The 25440-nt window shown below is 37.2% G+C and overlaps 1 protein-coding gene across 2 annotated transcripts in view; it reads left to right on the top strand.

Annotated features, from left to right (window-relative positions):
- LOC121388565 (cleavage and polyadenylation specificity factor subunit 1-like) overlaps nucleotides 1-25440 on the top strand; it is a 70720-nt gene that overhangs the window by 13471 nt on the left and 31809 nt on the right. For both annotated transcript variants that reach the window (XM_041519948.1, XM_041519949.1), the window contains exons 9-22: nucleotides 1501-1611; nucleotides 2850-2940; nucleotides 3908-3995; nucleotides 6613-6732; nucleotides 7936-7984; nucleotides 9795-9889; nucleotides 13383-13538; nucleotides 14050-14142; nucleotides 15841-15942; nucleotides 17741-17882; nucleotides 18670-18848; nucleotides 19952-20091; nucleotides 21061-21159; nucleotides 22695-22770. In XM_041519948.1, coding sequence (XP_041375882.1) covers nucleotides 1501-1611; nucleotides 2850-2940; nucleotides 3908-3995; nucleotides 6613-6732; nucleotides 7936-7984; nucleotides 9795-9889; nucleotides 13383-13538; nucleotides 14050-14142; nucleotides 15841-15942; nucleotides 17741-17882; nucleotides 18670-18848; nucleotides 19952-20091; nucleotides 21061-21159; nucleotides 22695-22770 — 1541 coding nt within the window. The remainder of the gene's footprint in view (nucleotides 1-1500; nucleotides 1612-2849; nucleotides 2941-3907; nucleotides 3996-6612; nucleotides 6733-7935; nucleotides 7985-9794; nucleotides 9890-13382; nucleotides 13539-14049; nucleotides 14143-15840; nucleotides 15943-17740; nucleotides 17883-18669; nucleotides 18849-19951; nucleotides 20092-21060; nucleotides 21160-22694; nucleotides 22771-25440) is intronic.

A 25440-nucleotide genomic window follows, 5' to 3' on the forward strand; every position in this document is an offset into this window, starting at 1 on the left:
ACCACACAGATATTGAGAGAGGAAACCCATTGTCGCCACTTCATGGGCGGCTATTTTCTTTTATAATCACCATCCCACAGATAGGATAGTACATATGGCCTTTGTTATACCATTTGTGGAGCACTGGCTGGAACGAGAAATAGCCCAATGGGTTCACTGACAGGGATCGATCCTAGACTGACCGAGCATCAAACTTTGTGTTTTTGGGGGTGGGATTTAGCTCAGTCAGTTGAGTGCTTGCTTGAGGTGCTTACATCGCAGGATCGAACCACCTCGGTGGATACGTTCAACTGATTGGGATTTTTTCTCGTTCCAACCAGTGCACCACAACTGGTCAAAGGGTGTGTTATGTGCTTTCCTGTTTGTGGGAAAGTGCATATAAAAGATCCCTTGCTGCATTAAAAAAATGTAGCGGGTATCCTCTGTTGACTATTTGTCATAATTACCAAATGTTTGACATCTAATAGCCGATGCTTAATTAATCAATGTGCTCTAGTGGTGTCGTTAAACAAAACAAACTTTCACTTTATGTTTTTCAACACACCCGTTATTAGTTTTCACAACCAACTTTGAATGAAACAAAGCGGAACCAGTTTGCTGTGTAGGTATTACAGTAATATTACGGAGAAGAAAAAACAGAATAATTGCAAAATGGTGGACTACTCTCATTTTAGCACATGTGGAAAGTGGTTGTCTGCTCTCAGTATTTCAATCTTTATTAATCTCCAGAACACACCTTTAAGTGTTGTATATGTTAATGTTCAGGGTTTCCCTCAGAGGGTATGGGCCTACCAAGGATAAAATTATGTACCCTAACATCATGGAGATTAATGGATTTTTTATTTTTTTATTTTTAGAGAGAGATTATAGTAAGAGAACTGCTGTTTAAAATTTGTCAGAGTACATGAAATGCAGTATTCAATTGAAAAAAAAGATTTCAATCCCATAACCACCTAAGAGGGGCACTTATGATCTGTTTAGTTTTTATAGCGTATCCTCAAATCGTTTTCTGGCAGAAAGCCTGATGTTAGGCAAACAAAACGAAAAAGTCAATCTCTGGTCAGACCAAAGTTCCAGGCCCCGTGCTTATAAACCTTAAAGTCTAGACTTTAATAAAGTCCAGACTTTAACGTCATGGCAACGCCATTCAAATAGCATTACGTTAAAGTCTGGACTTTTTTATAAGCACGGGCCCTGAATTAATGCAGCTTCTTTTTTTTCAATTTTTTTTTTTAAAAGCATGGATTGCACAGAAAAGGTGAGTATATTTCATACTGAAATTAGGGGCATATTTAAACTGAAATCAGAATGCACATCCTAGTTCATGTGCGATGGCATTTTGGCACCAAATGCAGTTTTACGTCATAGCAAGAAAAGCCCAGTAAAAATCCATGTCAAATACTTGGGGATGTTGATGTGCAAGGGTCAAAATCAGTGCACACGCTGACCAAAGACTAGAAATGTATTTTGTTTCACCTAACTTGTGTTGTCTTGTTCCAGGTGGTGTTCTGGTGTTTGCCGTCAACTCTCTGCTGTATCTCAGTCAAAGTGTGCCACCGTACGGCGTGTCGCTAAACAGCTTTGTCGATATCAGTTCATCGTTTCCTCTGCGTAAGTGAGCCCCAGTTTGGCAGTGGTATTTGTTCAGTTAATCTAGTTAATATATTGTAGAGACCAGTAGTTAGCTTAGAAAACATTTTTGTTGCTGAAAAAAAACTTACAGTTTTCTTTTAAATCAAGTTTTTGAGGATATGTGGGGAAAAAGGAATGCTGCACTTGTATCCAATTCACTTTCACCGATTAGATTTTTTGTTGTTGAAACAGCTCCTAAGATAACGTTGTTTAACATAACATGATAATTTAATTTTTTCTTGTTCCTTAGTATTTAAATTTTAAAAATCGAATACCATTTTATTAATGATCACATCCTTGGTAATGGTACGGAACAAAATTAAAACTAGTTTCAATAAATACTGATTGTGTAACTTATAACCCTGGCTACTATGTACATGAAACATATTTTAGGGTGATGTTTTTTTGCCCTAAAATTAAAACGTACTTGGACTATGTAATGCCGCAGGGATTAAAATAAGTCAAGAACAATTGTTAGGTTACCAGGAAGTTACCACATGTCAAGAAAATAGAGTGTGGCCCCTTTCTCCACGTGTCTCTTTAAACAAAAACTAGATTCTTATCATTTGTGTGTTGTTTATTTATGAATTACACACTGATGTACCAGTATAATGAGAATAGTGGTTATGAATGAATAACAAAGTATCAACATATTTATTGAGGGATAATAATGGAAATTGTAAACTTCATAAATGTGGCATAACCTATAGGTTGCCAAGCACATAATTGATGGTAACCTGTACATGGGTTACCAGCCTTGTAATTGATGATAACCTGTATGTGGGTTACCAGCCTTGTAATTGATTGTACATGGGTTACCAGCCTTGTAATTGATTGTACATGGGTTACCAGCCTTGTAATTGATGGTGACCTGTACATGGGTTACGAGCCTTGTAATTGATTGTACATGGGTTACCAGCCTTGTAATTGATTGTACATGGGTTACCAGCCTTGTAATTGATTGTACATGGGTTACCAGCCTTGTAATTGATTGAACATGGGTTACCAGCCTTGTAATTGATTGGACATGGGTTACCAGCCTTGTAATTGATTGTACATGGGTTACCAGCCTTGTAATTGATTGGACATGGGTTATACCGTTACCAGGTTTGTTTCAATGCCTGGTTTTTGTTTCACTGTGTGTATTTTTATTTTACTGAGTGTGTTTTTATTTCACTGTGTGTGTATTTGTTTCACCAAGTGTGTTTTCGTTTCAGGCCGACAAGACGTAAAACTGGCTCTAGACTGTACACAGGCCTGTTTGATTTCCTACGACAGATTGGTGCTCTCTCTTAAAGGAGGAGAATTGTAAATATATATAATTTTTTTTTTTTAAATTAATATTTCCACAAAAAGCTAAGATTTAATTTAACTCTCTATAAGCTAGATTTGCTGCTAGTGGAATGCCATTATTTCAGTCCAATTTTAGATCAGCATTTCTGCACTGTCATACTAATTGATAAACGCAAAATACTTATATAATTTTCTTAATTGGGTATGTTTTTAAACCACACATGAGTGTGAAGTATTCTCTGTGTGTATTTCTGTTTCAGGTACATGCTCTCTTTGTACCTCCTAGTATTACTGTGTGTTTTACATACATACTCTGTGTATTACTGTGTTTAACTGTGTTTTACATACATACTCTGTGTATTTCTGTGTTTTAGGTACATACTCTCTGTATTACTGTGTTTAACTGTGTTTTAGGTACATGCTCTCTTTGTACTTCCTAGTATTACTGTGTGTTTTACATACATACTCTGTGTATTTCTGTGTTTTAGGTACATACTCTCTGTATTACTGTGTTTAACTCTGTTTCAGGTACATGCTCTCTTTGTACTTCCTAGTATTACTGTGTGTTTTACATACATACTCTGTGTATTTCTGTGTTTTAGGTACATACTCTCTGTATTACTGTGTTTAACTCTGTTTCAGGTACATGCTCTCTTTGTACTTCCTAGTATTACTGTGTGTTTTACATACATACTCTGTGTATTTCTGTGTTTTAGGTACATACTCTCTGTATTACTGTGTTTAACTCTGTTTCAGGTACATGCTCTCTTTGTACTTCCTAGTATTACTGTGTGTTTTACATACATACTCTGTGTATTTCTGTGTTTTAGGTACATACTCTCTGTATTACTGTGTTTAACTGTGTTTTAGGTACATTACTCTGTGTGTTACTGTGTTTAACTGTCTTTTAGGTTCATACTCTGTGTATTACTGTGTTTTAGGTACATTACTCTCTGTATTACTGTGTTTAACTGTGTTTTAGGTTCGTGCTGACACTGGTTGTGGATGGGATGCGATCTGTGAGAAGTTTTCACTTTGATAAAGCCGCGTCTAGCGTCCTCACTACCTGTGTATGTATGATAAGCTACAGTAGGACGTAAATATGGATTGTCATTGTATATGCTAGCTAGTATGTGCACAGTATTACAACACCATCAAAATGAACCCCGGTTTACAATTAGGCCAGTATTTTTTAAGTTTTAGGTTTACGAACAAGAACTTTTGTGCACAAAGGTAGGAGGAAGGAAAGAAACCCTGTTTGGGGTGTATCAGTAGGGGTGATTTTTTTTCTTCTCACTGTTACCTTACGAAATGCACCACAATAGACTAGAATGGTAACTTTTTTTTTCTTTAGAGCTATTTGTGGAAGTCAGCGGCAAAAAAAAAAGAAGAAAAAAAGTGAAAAATACGACTTTTTATTTTTTTTATTTGAGCAAAATTTACGTTGGCAGGTTCGTAAACCGAATAATAAAAAAATACTGGCCTTAGGATAGTTTACAGGGGACTGTATTTCAAAATCTTGGGTAACTGGAAGTCAGTTCACATGTTTTTACCTACATAACTGATTGTTCGATTATGTATATTGTGTTTGTGTGGCCAGCGAGATACATAGAGATTATTACCCAAGCTTGTGTGTCATACGGATTTTACGAAACGAGTGTCAGGATTCTTGTTGTACCCGAGTGAGAGCGATGGTAATACATGAATCCTGACACGAGTTTCATAAAATCAGTACGATTCACACGCAAGTGTAATAATTTCTTTATTATCCATAATATTTTTTTTTTTATGAATAACAAGCTAGGACCATGTCTCCAGAAAGAGATGAGGAAAATGACGCCATTTTGGTAAGCGGTTATACAGAGCTTTGACTGGGGAAGCCACATTCTGTTATGACGTCGCTTCCCAAAATTACATCATTCATTGTGCACGTAAAATCATTATGACACACGTGTGTCATATTGTTTATATTTTCCTGTATATCTTGATAATAAATAACCCTAATACACTTGCACTACACTTTTGTACTACACAGACTTTTGAAATGGAACAAAAAGATTTTTGCAGTGAGGTAACATTCTTCATTTTGACAGTTTGACTATAAGTATTGAACAATCAGTGTCAAACATGTTTGAAATACATGGATGTTTTTCTAGTATACACAAATAAAGTTCAGTGATCATAAAGTTTGTAACTTATAATTTTAGAACATAGTGGTTCACCATAAAGTGAATTTGACTTCTATACAAAGTTTTAAAATATACTTACCTTGATTTTATGTATTGTATTATACTTTTCCCCCACAGCTCATTACATTGTGGTTTGTTGTGCTGGCGTCTCGTTAAACATTCATTCATTCATTCATTCATTCATTCATTCATTCATTCATTTGTTAATTTAATCTTGTGTAACCAACGGGAAGAGAACGACAGTTCACGTGAAGTGTTGTGCCCTGTAGTGGTTCACCACAACGGCCAAACCGAATGGTGGTTCTCGTGAATTTAATCTTGTGTAACCAACGGAAAGAGAACGACAGTTCACGTGAAGTGTTGTGCCCTGTAGCGGTTCACCACAACGGCCAAACCGAATGGTGGTTCTCGTGAATTTAATCTTGTGTAACCAACGGAAAGAGAACGACAGTTCACGTGAAGTGTTGTGCCCTGTAGTGGTTCACCACAATGGCCAAACCGAATGGTGGTTCTCGTGAATTTAATCTTGTGTAATCAACGGAAAGAGAACGACAGTTCACGTGAAGTGTTGTGCCCTGTAGTGGTTCATCACAACGGCCAAACCGAATGGTGGTTCTCGTGAATTTAATCTTGTGTAACCAACGGAAAGAGAACGACAGTTCACGTGAAGTGTTGTGCCCTGTAGTGGTTCATCACAACGGCCAAACCGAATGGTGGTTCTCGTGAATTTAATCTTGTGTAACCAACGGAAAGAGAACGACAGTTCACGTGAAGTGTTGTGCCCTGTAGTGGTTCACCACAATGGCCAAACCGAAGGGTGGTTCTCGTGAATTTAATCTTGTGTAACCAACGGAAAGAGAACGACAGTTCACGTGAAGTGTTGTGCCCTGTAGTGGTTCACCACAACGGCCAAACCGAAGGGTGGTTCTCGTGAATTTAATCTTGTGTAACCAACGGAAAGAGAACGACAGTTCACGTGAAGTGTTGTGCCCTGTAGTGGTTCACCACAACGGCCAAACCGAAGGGTGGTTCTCGTGAATTTAATCTTGTGTAACCAACGGAAAGAGAACGACAGTTCACGTGAAGTGTTGTGCCCTGTAGTGGTTCACCACAACGGCCAAACCGAAGGGTGGTTCTCGTGAATTTAATCTTGTGTAATCAACGGGAAGAGAACGACAGTGTTGTGCCCTGGTTTATCATTGAAGGAAAGGAATATTTGTTTAATCATATGTAGTTAGGTTTTTAATTTTACTGTTAGTAGTAGTATAACAAATAAGAATTACACTAGAATGCCATATGTATGGCAAACTTATGATTGATTAATTATCGGCTATTACGTGGAGGGGTGGGGGAAGCTCAATTAGTTAAGAATAGATTTAGTTAATATAGCTTATAGCTTAAATGACAAATTTTATATATATATATATATATATATATATATATATATCCATCCATAGACAGGATATTGCTTTACTATTGTGATTCTTTTTGTTTTCAGATGTGTTTGTGTGATGACGGATTTCTCTTTCTCGGATCTCGATTGGGAAACTCGCTCTTGTTAAAATACAACGAAAAAGCTCAGGATAAAGTGGAGAAAGTGGAAGCAGACAAAAAATCTGTAAATATTTGTTGAACTCTCCCTCCGCACTGACATGTCACTGAACTGATTGTTAGATGTCATTTTAATGTTCTCTCAGAGCTAGAATAATGTCCTTTAATTAACCAAGTGCAAATTCGGGGGGGGGCTGCTAGGTCCCCCTATTTTTGGTGAAACAATATATATTACAGAAAACACAAAAATGCAAAGTTATCCTGTCCACCTGTCAAGGCTGTTTAAATTCTATTTTCAAACACTACAACAGGTTTTGGTCCCCCTCTATTAAAACATCCTGGATTATTGCCTGCTAACTACAGCAAAACCTGTCTAAACTAGATCACGCTGAGGAACTAATATTTAGACAGGATCCTGTGTTTAGAGGGTCACGTTTTAGAATTTAGAAAATTCAGGACCATGAATCTTGGCCAGTTATGACAGGATTCCAGTTAGTTCAGGGTTCGGTTTAGACAGGTTTCACTGTGTATGTGTTTTTGATTGTTGAAATATTTTTTTAAATTGCTATATTTTAAGTTCACTATTCACTATTTAGTACTTATTAAGGTGCTGCATGTTAGGTTTTAAAATTGATTTGTTGTTGTGCTTATTATCATTTTGTGCTAGATTAATTAATTTTATTTTTTAATGACTTGTGTTCATGAAATAATCTCAGTTAAATAGAGATGTTAAAACTTCTGACCCTTCCGAAGTACATATTTTATTCTGTTTTGCATAAGGTATTAAATAACTAAAAGATATCACAGTGACACATTTGATTGAAGTGTTCGGATCTGTACATGGGACATGGGGAGTGGGGGTGGGGGGTGGAATGGGAAGAACCACACATCAGAGGGCAAGTTTTGTCTGCAAAATTAAAATTTTTTAAATTAATTACTACAAACACCAGCACTGTTGTAAGTAATGTGTATTGACACAGTAAAAATGCTTCAATAGCTGAAATTATTTAGTCTGTCAAGTAACTAGGGAGACCAGATTTTATACATATACATAATGTATTTGTTGGTATTCTCTGTTTTAGGTTCATGTGTTTTCCTTTATTTGACACCCAATAGCCAATGTGTACATTTGTGTTGATGGGGCGTTGTTAAACATTCATTCATTCATTCATTCATTCATTCATTCATTCATTCATTCATTCATTCATTCATTCATTCATTCATGCATTCATTCATTCATTCATTCATTCATTTATTCATTCTGTTTTAGGGTGAACCGGCTGCCAAAAAACGACGAGGGGAAGGTGCAGACCAGCTTGGTAGGTTTAATTTGTTCTTATTGGTGGTGTGTACTGTACTGTCTATGGGTAAGTGTATATAAAAGCCCAATGCTGTTTATGGAAAAATGTATCGAGGTTCCTTTGAAGACTGCTTGTTAGAATTATCAAATGTTTGACATCCAGTAGCCATCGATTAATTTGCTGTAGTGAGGCTATGAAACTTCAACTAACTAAAAATATTTTAAGACCATTTGTAAGAATTATTAAATAAATATGTGACGTCAAATAGTCAATGATTAATTAACCTTTGTGCTCCAGTAATGTTAAGCAAAAATAAATTTGTTATCTGTAGATACACCAAGCCATCCTGGAGGTCCATTATAGTTGAATACTGTGTTTGTGTAATTTTCAAAATGAACAACGAATTCACTCACATTTTCTAATTGACTGTCATCAACATAGTTCCTCTATGAAACCTATTCTTATTTGCGTCTAACTCTGGTCCACTGCTTATAAAACCTTTACCAGGGCTTCTAGATTTTTATAAAAATCCACTAGCCATGGGATCAGTGATTTTAAAAATGTACTAGCCATGATTAAAAATTCACTAGCCCTACTTTAAATAAATACAATTTTAGTAATCGTAATAATCTGATATGTCACCTAAAGAGGGAGATTTGAGTGAGTGAGTATTTTTAACATGCCCATATACCTCTAAGGTTTCAGGCATGTCTGTCGTAGGCCAAGTCTCTGGAGATTGAGCTTTAAAATCCTTAGATCGGGGTGGAAAGAGGGGGCTGGATATTCATATTTACAAAATATGTAACTCCAGTATTTGACATGAGTTTTTTCCCCACTAGCCGTCGGGCTAGTTATAGTAATTATTTACTAGCCCAACATTGAATATCACTAGCCATGGGAGTGGGGCTACCATAATCTAGACGCCCTGCCTTTACAGTCTATGCTTAGATTTCTAAACTTTCAAAGACAAGTTTTTAAGTTTGTTTTTGTTAAACGAAATGCTAGAGCACATTGATATATTAATCATCGGCTATTGGATGTCAAACATTTGGTAATTCTGACATATAGTCTTAAAGATGAAAGTCGCTACGTTTTCCCATTATTAGCACTGTTGTATTCACAGTTCCCACAGACAGGATAGCACATACAATGGTCTTTGATATACCAGTCATGGTTCTCTGTGAGTGGAACATGATATAGCCCAATTAGGCTCACCGCCATGGATCGACCCCAGACCGACCACGCATCAGGCACGTGTTTTACCACTGGGCTATGTCTCACCCCCGTATAACTTTCAACACTAGCTCTGAGTGAGCAGATACTTCAGAAATTGCAGTTATTTTCTATAAAATATCACTCATTATATACAAAAAAACCCACCAAATTAAAGTAAAATTTATCAGTGTTTTTAAATTTGCCATTTGCAAATTTGGCGAGTGGCAGATAGAGCTGGGCGGTATTGAAATTTGAGGTTCGGTATCGATATCGGTATTTTAGGGGTGATTTACCTCGGTATCGGTACGGTATTCGGTATTGACATGATACCGATATCGAGCGCTATTTTTGGTATACTCGGCTTTAAATGCATGCCTGTGTTATGGCTCACCCGCTAATTTCATCTAAATACAATTAAATTCCATACACAAGGCTCTCGTCTGATTTATACCACCCCATTTTTCAATACCGAAATTTCGGTATTTTGAAATTTGCTCGGTACGGTAAATCGGTATTGACATAATACCGATACCGAACGGTATATACGGTATACCGCCCAGCTCTAGTGGCAGAACTAGCCCAGAGTTTTCCAATTTTTGTTTGTTTGTTTCAGCATCGGATGTTTCAGAAATAGAAACCCTGGACTTGGAGGTGTACGGTACAAGTGAAAATCAAGGGCCGACCACCATTGCATCGTATGTATTCGAGGTATGTTAGACGAATTGGACGTGTCAGTTTAAAGTTAATGTTAAAGTTTGTTTTGTTTAACGACGCCACTAGAGCACATTGATTTATTAATCATCGACTATTGAATGTCAAATATTTGTTAATTTTGATATATATTGTTAGTTTGTTTCGTTTAACAACACCACTAGACATATAGTCTTAGAAAGGAAACCCGCTACACTTTACCATTAATAGCAAGGCATCTCTTATTTTCACCATTTTAAAGAGACTGTCCTCAGTTTGCTGCCAGGAGAGGCCCTTTATAGGTTTAACTTTATAATAAAATTATGAACCGTAAGCTGTACGGTTTACCACTGGGCTACGTCTCTTCCCTCAATTTAAAGAGACTGTCCTCAGTTTGCTGCCAGGAGAGGCCCTTTATAGGTTTAACTTTATAATAAAATTATGAACCGTAAGCTGTACGGTTTACCACTGGGCTACGTCTCTTCCCTCAATTTAAAGAGACTGTCCTCAGTTTGCTGCCAGGAGAGGCACTTTATAGGTTTAACTTTATAATAAAATTATGAACCGTAAGCTGTACGGTTTACCACTGGGCTACGTCCCTTCCCTCAATTTAAAGAGACTGTCCTCAGTTTGCTGCCAGGAGAGGCACTTTATAGGTTTAACTTTATAATAAAATTATGAACCGTAAGCTGTACGGTTTACCACTGGGCTACGTCTCTTCCCTCAATTTAAAGAGACTGTCCTCAGTTTGCTGCCAGGAGAGGCACTTTATAGGTTTAACTTTATAATAAAATTATGAACCGTAAGCTGTACGGTTTACCACTGGGCTACGTCTCTTCCCTCAATTTAAAGAGACTGTCCTCAGTTTGCTGCCAGGAGAGGCACTTTATAGGTTTAACTTTATAATAAAATTATGAACCGTAAGCTGTACGGTTTACCACTGGGCTACGTCTCTTCCCTCAATTTAAAGAGACTGTCCTCAGTTTGCTGCCAGGAGAGGCACTTTATAGGTTTAACTTTATAATAAAATTATGAACCGTAAGCTGTACGGTTTACCACTGGGCTACGTCTCTTCCCTCAATTTAAAGAGACTGTCCTCAGTTTGCTGCCAGGAGAGGCACTTTATAGGTTTAACTTTATAATAAAATTGTGAACCGTAAGCTGTACGGTTTACCACTGGGCTATGTCTCCTCCCTCAATTTAAAGAGACTGTCCTCAGTTTGCTGCCAGGAGAGGCACTTTATAGGTTTAACTTTATAATAAAATTATGAACCGTAAGCTGTACAGTTTACAGGCCCTGTGATTTCATAGAAACGAACATTTCCAGGACCATGTCAGTAAAATCTCACAACCAAAATTTTGTTTCCCATGATTATTATATTGAGTACGACTATTCAACGAAAAAAATATATAATATTATATAATTAAAATAGTGTTTTCCCTAGCTTGTTTTAGCATGGTGCAGCACCATTCCTCAGTAGTCTAGCGTCATCTTGCCTTAATCAGCACCATTACTAATTAATTATAAAATTGCCTTTATAAAACACCCAAAAAGGTATTAATTAATAAAATGTGCCTTTTATATCTTCTGCCATTCGTTTATTAAAGCAAGCACATAAATTACATTAATGTTTATTTCAATTAATTTTTGTGTACTTTTAATGAAAGACAAGTGCCTTGAAAATAGTGAAAATGCCCCAAAAGTGTAGAGTAGATGGGGGAAATCATCCAAATTACATCACTATGCAATAGAAAATCATATAAACTGTGTCAAGAGAAAATCATACAAACTGTGTCGCTATTCAAGAGAAAATCATACAAACTGTGTCGCCATTCAAGAGAATATCATACAAACTGTGTCGCCATTCAAGAGAAAATCATACAAACTGTGTCGCCATTCAAGAGAAAATCATACAAACTGTGTCGCCATTCAAGAGAAAATCATACAAACTGTGCCGCCATTCAAGAGAAAATCATACAAACTGTGTCGCCATTCAAGAGAAAATCATACAAACTGTGTCGCCATTAAAGAGAAAATCATACAAACTGTGTCGCCATTCAAGAGAATATCATACAAACTGTGTCGCCATTCAAGAGAAAATCATACAAACTGCGTCGCCATTCAAGAGAAAATCATACAAACTGCGTCGCCATTCAAGAGAAAATCATACAAACTGCGTCGCCATTCAAGAGGAAATCATACAAACTGCGTCGCCATTCAAGAGGAAATCATACAATCTGTGTCGCCATTCAAGAGAATATCATACAAACTGTGTCGCCATTCAAGAGAAAATCATACAAACTGTGTCGCCATTCAAGAGGAAATCATACAAACTGTGTCGCCATTCAAGAAGAAATCATACAAGCTGTGTCGCCATTCAAGAGAATATGATACAAACTGTGTCGCCATTCAAGAGAAAATCATACAAACTGTGTCGCCATTCAAGAGAAAATCATACAAACTGTGTAGCCATTCAAGAGAATATGATACAAACTGTGTCGCCATTCAAGAGAAAATCATACAAACTGTGTCGCCATTCAAGAGAAAATCATACAAACTGTGTCGCCATTCAAGAGAAAATCATACAAACTGTGTCGCCATTCAAGAGAAAATCATACAAACTGTGTCGCCATTCAAGAGAATATCATACAAACTGTGTCGCCATTCAAGAGAAAATCATACAAACTGTGTCGCCATTCAAGAGAAAATCGTACAAACTGTGTCGCTATTTATGGGGCTGGATGTAGCCCAATGGTATCGTGCTCACCTGATGTGTGGTTCATCTAGGATCGATCCCTGTTGGTGGCCCATTGGGCGATTTCTCATTCCAGCCATTGCACCATGACTGGTATATCAAAGACTGTGGTATGTGCTATCCTGTCCCTGGGATGGTGCATATAAAAGACTCCATGCTGCATTATAAAAAATGTAGCAGGTTTCTTCTGATGATTACGAGTCAGAACTACCAAATGTTTAACATCTTATTAACCGATGATTAATTAATCATTGTGCTCTAGTGGTTTTGTTAAAGAAAACAAACTTCTATGCCCCTGTTCAAGATAGTTAACTCTTGGTCATTTTCCATTTTAGCCAAACATCTATTTTAATGCAGGATTTTTAATAATTTGATAAGCTGTTGATTAATAAATCAATGTGCTTTAGTGGTGTTAATCAAAACAATTTTTAACATTAACAGTCATGTAAATAATGTAATTAATATTAGTAACTGAAAACTTATGTGGACAGATACAAATTGATTGATTGAAACACATTTTATTGCTTTTTAAAAGAACAAATGTATTAGGCACAAGTTATACAATTTACTAACTTACTAGGCCTTGTAACATACGGAGAAGGCCTAGTAAGTTGTATTACTTGAGCCTAATCCATTTGATACAGCTGGGAGTTAAAATCATTAACAACCATGTAAATAATGCTATAATTAATATCAGTCTGGTTTGTACCCAGTACGTGAAGAGAGTGTGTACAAGAGGTGGAGTTTTTTAACAGGTCTGTGACAACATCTGGAACATCGCCCCGTGTGGACAGATACAGATGGGAGATCCTGCCTTCTTGTCTGAAGAGTTCAGCAGTACTCTGGATCCTGACCTTGAACTTGTCACCACCTCGGGCTATGGGAAGAATGGAGCTCTGTCAGTGCTGCAGGTGCGTGTTCATTGCAATCTTTTACTCATTTTGTATTTACCCTTTACAATGCAAAAAGGCGATATATAAAGAAATATATATAACTAAGCCAAGGGTCTTTAAAAAATAACATTTAATTGATTAACGAATTAGGTTTTTGTCGATTTAATAAATGAAATATATTTATGAAAATTCCACTTTAATTTGGTGCTTTGTTGAATGTAATTTCTTTTCAACATTACCTGTCCTCAACAAGTGTACCTCCCCCCCCAACCCCACCCACAGGGAAAAAGAAAGAAGTTATAGTCACATGACCAGAACTATAGGGAGCATACAGTAGAAGAATTTTAGGCCATCCCATTGGCTGTTGGGATGTTCGGGCCAGACCACTTGTGTGTGTGGGGGGGGGAGGGGGGTGCACTTGTTTGGGACAGGTAATGTATCTGTAAAAAAGAAAACACTCCAAGTTTTCTCCATTATTAACTTGTGACACATTTCCTTTGTGAGCCAGTGTTGATTCTTGTTATTACAGAGAAGCATCAGACCGCAGGTCGTCACGACCTTTGAGCTGCCCGGCTGTATTGATATGTGGACAGTGTTCAGCTCCAGCACGGCCAAGGATGAGGTTAGACACTTTTCACACACCTTGACAGGAAACATTTTGATTAGCAACAATTATAGAGAATTGAAAATTGATGATCAGCTATTGTTTAAAGGCATACTGTCATGGATTTAAGACCCGTATTTCTCTAAAAATGGATAATAAATAAAAATTACATTAATTGTTGGACACCAAATCTCGCATCACCTTAACTGAAACATGATGGAGTGAAATCCATGTCATCCCTCTCGGCTATTTTTTGTTTTTGAATTATGGACCATTGCCATAATTCAGTTATTTTTTTTACAAAATGTCATTAATAAATGGAGTATGGTGGTTATGAAGATGGTTGAATAAAGTACATTTAGGGACAAATCGAATTATTTTTGTTCATGTAATACTTTGTTAGACCATTAAATAGGTCTGTGTTCTGTGACAATATGCCTTTAATGTTTTAAAATTGTGTAGCGATCTCTGAAACTTGCGTATCGAATTGTGATGTGATACTGAACAAAATGTTCTCTGCTTATCAGATTCATCAGCATATTGGAGACAGTAAAAGAATCAATATAATTTATATGTATACATGGAAAAAAGTTCTTGTGCACCAGAAAAAAACTGATATCAAAACAACTTAAAGTTTGTAAATGGTTGTAGTGTTATAACTGGTGTGGACACAACGGAATTGTGGAAATCATCTCATATTGTTTATGAATAACTGATAAATAATCTTTTGAAAATGATTTGATTTTACCTTCAATACCATTCAATATATACCTTGTGCAGTACATGCACAGTCACTTTTTCCAGTAGTATATATATATATTTATTAGTGTAATTAAGTGATAGTTAATTCAGTTATTCTGAAAAATCATCCAAATATATTGCATAATAAATATACAAGAAAGTAAATTCAACAGATTTATTTCATGTACTGTGAGGTTTTAATTTTTAAAATTTTGTTTAGATGATGGTGAAGATTGAAATGATGTGTCATGTTTATTTGGAGGTTTTTATTTCAGACCAGCAAGGCTGATGTTGTGGGTGATGGTGAAGATTGAAATGATGTGTCATGTTTATTTGGAGGTTTTTATTTCAGACTAACAAGGCTGATGTTGTGGGTGATGGTGAAGATTGAAATGATGTGTATTGGAGGTTTTTATTTCAGACTAACAAGGCTGATGTTGTGGGTGATGGTGAAGATTGAAATGATGTATATTGGAGGTTTTTATTTCAGACTAGTAAGGCTGATGTTGTGGGTGATGGTGAAGATTGAAATGATGTGTATTGGAGGTTTTTATTTCAGACTAGTAAGGCTGATGTTGTGGGTGATGGTGAAGATTGAAATGATGTGTATTGGAGGTTTTTATTTCAGACTAGTAAGGCTGATGTTGTGGTTGATGGTGAAGATTGAAATGATGTGTATTGGAGGTTTTTATTTCAGATTAGCAAGGCTGATGTTGTGGGTGATGGTGAAGATTGAAATGATGTGTATTGGAGGTTTTTATTTCAGACTAGTAAGGCTGATGTTGTGGGTGATGGTGAAGATTGAAATGATGTATATTTGGAGGTTTTTATTTCAGACTAGTAAGGCTGATGTTGTGGGTGATGGTGAAGATTGAAATGATGTATATTTGGAGGTTTTTATTTCAGACCAGCAATGCTGATGTTGTGGGTGATGGTGAAGATTGAAATGATGTGTATTGGAGGTTTTTATTTCAGACCAGCAATGCTGATGTTGTGGGTGATGGTGAAGAAGAAAACAAGACAGATATTACCGGAGGCCATGCTTATCTTATCTTGAGTCGAGCAGAAACCAGCATGGTCAGTTTTGTTATAGCTTTACATTCTCACATGATTATACCACTTGTTTATAAACTGTGGATACCGTAAATCCTTACATAGAAGCCTAGGATTCTTTCCTGTTTTGTGGGACACTTTAGAAGCCTAGGATTCTTTCCTGTTTTGTGGGACACTTTAGAAGCCTAGGATTCTTTCCTGTTTTGTGGGACACTTTAGAAGCCTAGGATTCTTTCTTGTTTTGTGGGACACTCAGACCCAGCCTCTGTTCAAGACATGCTATTATATTTTTCATAAACTATTTTCTAAAATATCTGTATTTTTTAAAAAGAATAACAAAGTCAATCACCTATCTCACATTCTTTTGTGTAAAGATTGTAGTATTAAAAAATATTATTACTATATAAACAAACGTTTATTAATATTATGATGTCATGCAACCAAAAGTTACTAATATAATGCAGCCAAACGAGTTCAATAATTTCGTTTTAACGGCCTTACACTTCTAGTGAAGATATATTCGTATTCATCACTTCATATTCATGATATGTATTATATTGGCCAATGGGTGTATTGGAAGGAAATGTTTTATTTAATGACGTACTCAACACATTTTATTGACGGTTATATGGCGTCGGACATATGGTTACGGACCACACAGATATTGAGAGAGGAAACCCGCTGTCGACACTTGATGGGCTACTCTTTTCAATTAGCAGACAGGATAACACATACCACAGCCTTTGATATATCAGTCATGGTGCACTGGCTGGAGCAGGAAATAGCCCAATCGGCCCACCGACGGGGATTGATCCCAGACCAACCCATACATCAAGCGAGCACTTTACCTCTGGGCTACATCCTGCCCCATGTGTGCATTGGTTAAAAGTCTTGACAGCTCAGAACAGTTTACTCTATATGACTAATATGTGGTTATTGTCTCTCTTTGTCAAGCCAGGGAACCTGATGCTACTGCCATATAGGAGTCTAGTATATATCCCTTCCAATAGACATGAAAATACATGTCATGGCCTTTCATATGCCAGGCATGGAGTCCAGGGACGTACTGGTTGCCACATGTCATAATAGTCATATAGACACTAAATGTGTTAAAGTGACGGACCCTGGTTTTTAAACACTATGGCATATTTTTCACTATTAAAGCTACTTAAATTAGAAGTAACTACATTTTAGTGTTTAGAATATTCATTTTAATACACACCTGAAGTGGTTCTGCTTATCCAGGTTTTTCTAATACTCCAAATGCAGTTTTCATCATTCTGAAAATGCACGTTCGTCTGAGAAGCAGTGGTTATCACGACGAGCTATAGTTAGTTTTAGATGGTATTTTCCTGTTTCAATGTCACAAACTGTGGCTTCTCTCTGTTATAACCGTATCCAAATGTGTTGCAGGTTTGTAGTGTTGCAGGTCTGTAGTGTCTGTATAGATGTGCGGTCGGTGTGGAATCGATCTCCATCGGTGGGCCCATTGGGCTATTTCTCGTTCCAGCCAGTGCACCACGACTGGTATATCAAAGGCCGTGGTATATGCTACCTTGTCTGTGGGATGGTGCATATAAAAGATGCCTTGCTGCTTACGGAAAAGAGTAGCCCATGAAGTGGCGACAGCGGGTTCCCTCTCTCAATATCTGTGTGGTCCTTAACCATCTCTGATGCCATATAACAGTAAATAAAATGTGTTGAGTGCGTCGCTAAATAAAACATTTCCTCCCTTCCTTAGTGTCTGCGTAAACTAGGGTCTGTACCTTTAAGTTATTATTAACTCAAGATTTGATTCGTTGATTGCGTGTTTTGTGTTCAGATTCTTCAGACCGGTCAGGAAATCATGGAGTTGGATCACAGCGGCTTCAGCACGGAGACGGCCACCATCTTCGCTGGCAACATCGGCGACAACAACTACATCCTGCAGGTGTCCACCAACGGCGTCCGCCTTCTGGAGGGAGGTAACCCTCATTATTCGTCCACAGTGGCACTTAACACACCATAATCACTTTGTACTTAATCATGATCATTATTGGTTTTCTTTAAAATAATCACCATTACTGGTTTTGTTTGGGATAATCTAATTTGATTAATTGGTTTATGATGATGTAATGTGATGTATGTGTGTTTCAGTGAAACAATTTCAAGTCTCTCCTATGGACAGGGGTTGAACATTAGATTAACATGATGTAATGTGATGTATCTGTGTTTCAGTGAAACAACTTTAAGTCATTCCTATGGACGTGTTGAACATTAGGTTAATATGATGTAATATGTATCTGTGTTTCAGTGAAACAACTTCAGCTAATTTCTATGGACAGGGGTTGAACATTAGATTAACATGATGTAATGTGATGTATGTGTGTTTCAGTCAAACAACTGCAAGTCATTCCTATGGACGTGTTGAACATTAGGTTAATATGATGTAATATGTATCTGTGTTTCAGTGAAACAACTTCAGCTAATTTCTATGGACATGGGTTGAACATTAGATTAACATGATGTAACATGATGTATGTGTGTTTCAGTGAAACAACTTAAGTCATCCCTATGGACATGGGTTGAACTTTAGATTAACATGATGTACTGGTATGTGTGTTTCAGTGAAACAACTTCAAGTCATTCCTATGGACATGGGTTGAACTTTAGGTTAACATGAAGTAATATGATGTTTCAGTCAAACAACTTCAAGTCATTCCTATGGACATGGGTTGAACATTATGTTAACGTGATGTATCTGTGTTTCAGTGAAACAACTTCAAGTCATTCCTATGGACATGGGTTCGCCGATCATCAGCTGCAGCATTGCGGACCCGTACATTCTGATCATGAGCGAGGAAGGGCAGATAATGCTGCTCACACTCAAAGAAGACAGCTACGGCTCGGGGGTCCGACTTGCCGTCATTAAACCACAGAACCTAACGGAGGTACGTACATACAGCATGGTGCAGTGGCGCCATTTACTAAAATATTTTGTTTAGCGACACCACTAGAGCACATTGATTTGTTAATCATCGGCTGTTGGATGTCAGACATTTGGTAATTGTGACCTATAGTCTTAGAGTGGAAAGTCGCTACATTTTTCAATTAGTAGCAAGGTATCTTTTATATGGACCATCCCACAGACAGGATAGCACATACCACAGCCTTTGATATACCAGTTGTGGTGCACTGGCTGGAACGAGACATAGCCCAGTAGACCCACAGACGGGGTTCGATCCTAGACTGACTGTTCATCAAGTGAGTGCTTTACCACTTGGCTACGTCGTGCCCCCCTTCATTAAAATAAACTATACCAGTTATTAAGCTGACATTCCTTTCTTCCCTCCTGCAACAGTTTACTCTTATTTACATTTAAATTAATTTATCCTGCAACCACTGTTTCTATGAACAGATTATGATGACCGATTAAAACAGTCATAAACATATACTAGCAGATTATGATTTTGACGTCACTCATATGACATCACACATAATTGCTCATTTAACCTCTAGGTCATAGTACAATGTGGCAGAAATAACAAATAACAGCTTCCCCCCTTAATTTTTACGGTCTGCAGGATAAAGATAATAACTTGTTACTGACGTCGGATATCTGCTTTATCCTGTTCAGGCCAAATGAGAAATTCCCATTCTTACCTTCACAGGATAAAGCAGATATCCGACGTCATTATCTAGTTATTCTCTATTAAACCTTGACTTTGAAAATTAATGACATTGAGTTTGGCTAAAAACAAACTAGTGAAAATTACATTGAAATCAATGGCTCCATGATATGTTACATGTAGTATAATTTTGTGTATCATACTGGATAACTCCAAATCACAGTTCTATCAGATGTATAAAGAATTAATATTTCTAATACTAAACTATATTTTAACCAAAAATATTGTATAATGTTGTAAGAGGATCATGTTATTTTAAACAAAACTTTTAAACACTTGTATTTTTTTAGTGCCATCTATTTCTATAAGATATCATGTTCCCAGTAAACTCCTGCAGATTTAATTTTTTTAATTTGTCTGCTCAGAACCCCAAGATCCTGGCAATGTGTACGTACAAGGACATCAGTGGTCTGTTCACGACGTCGTCAATCAAAGGTGAAGAAGAGAGACCAGTGGACAAGCCCAGCAAGTCAACGCTGGAAACGGTCCTGCCAATGGATCACAGGTGACTTTTCTCTTTAAATAGACTAATTGCAATGGATCACAGGTGACTTTTCTCTTTAAATAGACTAATTACAATGGATCACAGGTGACTTTTCTCTTTAAATAGAGTAGTTACAATGGATCACAGGTGACTTTTCTCTTTAAATAGAGTAGTTAAATGGATCACAGGTGACTTTCACTTTAAATAGACTAGTTAAATGGATCACAGGTGACTTTTCTCTTTAAATAACTAATTATGATGGATCACAGGTGACTTTTCTCTTTAAATAGACTAGTTACAATGGATCACAGGTGACTTTTCTCTTTAAATAGACTAGTTACAATGGATCACAGGTGACTTTTCTCTTTAAATAGACTAATTACAATGGATGACATGTGACTTTTCACAATGGATCACAGGTGACTATTCTCTTTAAATAGATTAGTTACAATGGATCACAGGTGACTTTTCTCTTTAAATAGACTAATTACAATGGGTCACAGGTGACTTTTCTCTTTAAATAGATTAGTTACAATGGATCACAGGTGACTTTTCTCTTTAAATAGATTAGTTACAATGGATCACAGGTGACTTTTCTCTTTAAATAGACTAATTACAATGGATCACAAATGACTTTTCTCTTGACTAATTACAATGGATCACAGGTGACCTTTCTTGAAATAGACAAATTACAATGGATCACAGGTGATTTTTGTCTCTAAATGCTTTAAATATACTAGTTACAATGGATCACAGGTGACTTTTCTCTCTAAATGCTTTAAATAGACTAGTTACAATGAATCACAGGTGACTTTTCTCTCTAAATGTTTTAAATAGACTAGTTACAATGGATCGCAGGTGACGTTTCTCTTTAAATAGACTAATTACATCACTGGAAACTGTCCTGCCAATAAATAACAGCAAGGACAGCACATACCATGGACTTTGATATCCAGCAGTTGTTACTATAGATGGTGTTTGTGATTTCAGCACAATAGATGACGAGGATGAGCTGTTGTATGGGGAATCTGACACCTCAGTGTTTACGTCATCCTTTGATCTCGGCAGCAAGGACAGCGGCAAAGACAAGTAGGTTACCATCATGTGGATGTAACACGTGCAATGGTATTTTATTTTATTACTTAAAATTGTCATAGGTTTATTCTCTTAACTCTGTGGATATCTCAACACTAGTGGTTAGATAATTGCTGTCATATAAATATTGCCTGCATAACAAATAATGATCAGATGTTTGTATGTTGTGGTACAGATTTATTGATTCAAGCGTAGTAAAAGATTCTCAGATATGTATACATATAAAACTTTAATATATGGGTGTTTTTAATTATTATAAAGGGCGAAACGTAGCTCAGTGGTACAGCACTCACTTGATGCATGATCAATCTAGGATCGATTTCCATCGGTGGGCCCATTAAGCTATTTCTCGTTTCAACCAGTGTTCCACAACTGGTATTTCAAATGCTGTGGTATGTCCTACCCTGTCTATGGGATAGTGCATATAAAAGATCCCTTGCTGCTAATCGAAACGAGTAGCCCATGAAGTGGCGACAGCAGGTGCCTCCCTCAATATCTATGTGGCTCTTAACCATATGTCCGACACCATATAACTAAATAAAATGTGTTGAGTGCTTCGTTAAATAAAACATTTCCTTCCTTCCTTACTTAATAAACCGGCCTCGGTGGCGTCGTAGTAGGCCATCGGTCTACAGGCTGGTAGGTACTGGGTTCGGATCCCAGTCGAGGCATGGGATTTTTAATCCAGATACCGACTCCAAACCCTGAGTGAGTGCTCCGCAAGGCTCAATGGGTAGGTGTAAACCACTTGCACCGACCAGTGATCCATAACTGGTTCAACAAAGGCCATGGTTTGTGCTATCCTGCCTGTGGGAAGCGCAAATAAAAGATCCCTTGCTGCTAATCGGAAGAGTAGCCCATGTAGTGGCGACAGCGGGTTTCCTCTTAGAATCTGTGTGGTCCTTAACCACATGTCTGACGCCATATAACCGTAAATAAAATGTGTTGAGTGCGTCGTTAAATAAAACATTCCTTTCTTTCCTTACTTAATAATTATAATCTTTTATGCTGGTTTTCCTATCGCTAGATACCATTTCCTTCCATACTGAAATCAATTCAATTGATGTTTGTTGTATTCTGGCTGTATTTGTTTTTCTATCGCTAGATACCATTTCCTTCCATACTGAAATCAATTCAATTGATGTTTGTTGTATTCTGGCTGTATTTGTTTTCCTATCGCTAGATACCATTTCCTTCCATACTGAAATCAATTCAATTGATGTTTGTTGTATTCTGGCTGTATTTGTTTTCCTATCACTAGATACCATTTCCTTCCATACTGAAATCAATTCAATTGATGTTTGTTGTATTCTGGCTGTATTTGTTTTAATTTTAACCAGCCTCCATGCTTATAAAACTTTTAAATTTTAGAGTCTAGACTCTAGACTTTAATAATGTCTTGTGATTTTAACATCATTAAATATATTGAGTCTTTAAGTTTTATAAGCAAGGCCCTGCAGTAAATATATTTATGAGATAATTTTGTTTTGTGTTTTAATGAAGTAAACCATGACAATATTTGTGTTTAGAAAACAAGAGCCACAGGTGCAAGAGGTGAAACCATCTCACTGGTGTATCATCACAAGAGAGAATGGAGTTCTAGAGGTACTAACTTCACATACATAGCTTTAGTTACTGGTGTATCATCACATGAGAAAATGGAGTTCTAGAGGTACTTTAGTTACTGGTGTATCATCACACGAGAGAATGGAGTTCTAGAGGTACTAACTTCACATACATAGCTTTAGTCACTGGTGTATCATCACAAGAGAGAATGGAGTTCTAGAGGTACTAACTTCACATAGATAGCTTTAGTCACTGGTGTATCATCACAAGAGAGAATGGAGTTCTAGAGGTACTAACTTCACATACATAGCTTTAGTCACTGGTGTATCATCACAAGAGAGAATGGAGTTCTAGAGGTACTAACTTCACATACATAGCTTTAGTTACTGGTGTATCATCACATGAGAAAATGGAGTTCTAGAGGTACTTTAGTTACTGGTGTATCATCACACGAGAGAATGGAGTTCTAGAGGTACTAACTTCACATACATAGCTTTAGTCACTGGTGTATCATCACAAGAGAGAATGGAGTTCTAGAGGTACTAACTTCACATAGATAGCTTTAGTCACTGGTGTCACAAGAGAGAATGGAGTTCTAGAGGTACTAACTTCACATACATAGCTTTAGTCACTGGTGTATCATCACAAGAGAGAATGGAGTTCTAGAGGTACTAACTTCACATACATAGCTTTAGTCACTGGTGTATCATCACAAGAGAGAATGGAGTTCTAGAGGTACTAACTTCACATACATAGCTTTAGTTACTGGTGTATCATCACTGGGTGTATCTGGTGTATCATCACACGAGAGAATGGAGTTCTAGAGGTACTAACTTCACATACATAGCTTTAGTCACTGGTGTATCATGACACGAGAGAATGGAGTTCTAGAGGTACTAACTTCACATAGATAGCTTTAGTCACTGGTGTATCATCACGAGAGAATGGAGTTATAGAGGTACTAACTTCATATACATAGCTTTCGTTACTGGTGTATCATCACACAAGAGAATGGAGTTCTAGAGGTGCTTTAGTTACTGGTGTATCATCACACGAGAGAATGGAGTTCTAGAGGTACTAACTTCACATACATAGCTTTAGTCACTGGTGTATCATCACAAGAGAGAATGGAGTTCTAGAGGTACTAACTTCACATAGATAGCTTTAGTCACTGGTGTATCATCACAAGAGAGAATGGAGTTCTAGAGGTACTAACTTCACATACATAGCTTTCGTTACTGGTGTCACACTGGTTCTAGATGCATACTGGTGTATCACACACGAGAGAATGGAGTTCTAGAGGTACTAACTTCACATACATAGCTTTAGTCACTGGTGTATCATCACAAGAGAGAATGGAGTTCTAGAGGTACTAACTTCACATACATAGCTTTAGTCACTGGTGTATCATCACAAGAGAGAATGGAGTTCTAGAGGTACTAACTTCACATACATAGCTTTAGTCACTGGTGTATCATCACAAGAGAGAATGGAGTTCTAGAGGTACTAACTTCACATACATAGCTTTAGTCACTGGTGTATCATCACAAGAGAGAATGGAGTTCTAGAGGTACTAACTTCACATAGATAGCTTTAGTCACTGGTGTATCATCACAAGAGAGAATGGAGTTCTAGAGGTACTAACTTCACATACATAGCTTTAGTCACTGGTGTATCATCACAAGAGAGAATGGAGTTCTAGAGGTACTAACTTCACATACATAGCTTTAGTTACTGGTGTATCATCACATGAGAAAATGGAGTTCTAGAGGTACTTTAGTTACTGGTGTATCATCACACGAGAGAATGGAGTTCTAGAGGTACTAACTTCACATACATAGCTTTAGTCACTGGTGTATCATGACACGAGAGAATGGAGTTCTAGAGGTACTAACTTCACATAGATAGCTTTAGTCACTGGTGTATCATCACGAGAGAATGGAGTTATAGAGGTACTAACTTCATATACATAGCTTTCGTTACTGGTGTATCATCACACAAGAGAATGGAGTTCTAGAGGTGCTTTAGTTACTGGTGTATCATCACACGAGAGAATGGAGTTCTAGAGGTACTAACTTCACATACATAGCTTTAGTCACTGGTGTATCATCACAAGAGAGAATGGAGTTCTAGAGGTACTAACTTCACATACATAGCTTTAGTCACTGGTGTATTATCACAAGAGAGAATGGGAGTTCTAGAGGTACTAACTTCACATACATAGCTTTAGTCACTGGTGTATCATCACAAGAGAGAATGGAGTTCTAGAGGTACTAACTTCACATAGATAGCTTTAGTCACTGGTGTATCATCACGAGAGAATGGAGTTCTAGAGGTACTAACTTCACATACATAGCTTCAGTCACTGGTGTATCATCACGAGAGAATGGAGTTCTAGAGGTACTAACTTCACATACATAGCTTTAGTCACTGGTGTATCATCACAAGAGAGAATGGAGTTCTAGAGGTACTAACTTCACATACATAGCTTTAGTCACTGGTGTATCATCACACGAGAGAATGGAGTTCTAGAGGTACTAACTTCACATACATAGCTTTAGTCACTGGTGTATCATCACACGAGAGAATGGAGTTCTAGAGGTACTAACTTCACATACATAGCTTTAGTCACTGGTGTATCATGACACGAGAGAATGGAGTTCTAGAGGTACTAACTTCACATAGATAGCTTTAGTCACTGGTGTATCA

The sequence above is a fragment of the Gigantopelta aegis genome, chromosome 14 (genome assembly GCF_016097555.1).
Source record: "Gigantopelta aegis isolate Gae_Host chromosome 14, Gae_host_genome, whole genome shotgun sequence".
NCBI classification, from domain to species: Eukaryota; Metazoa; Mollusca; class Gastropoda; order Neomphalida; family Peltospiridae; genus Gigantopelta; species Gigantopelta aegis.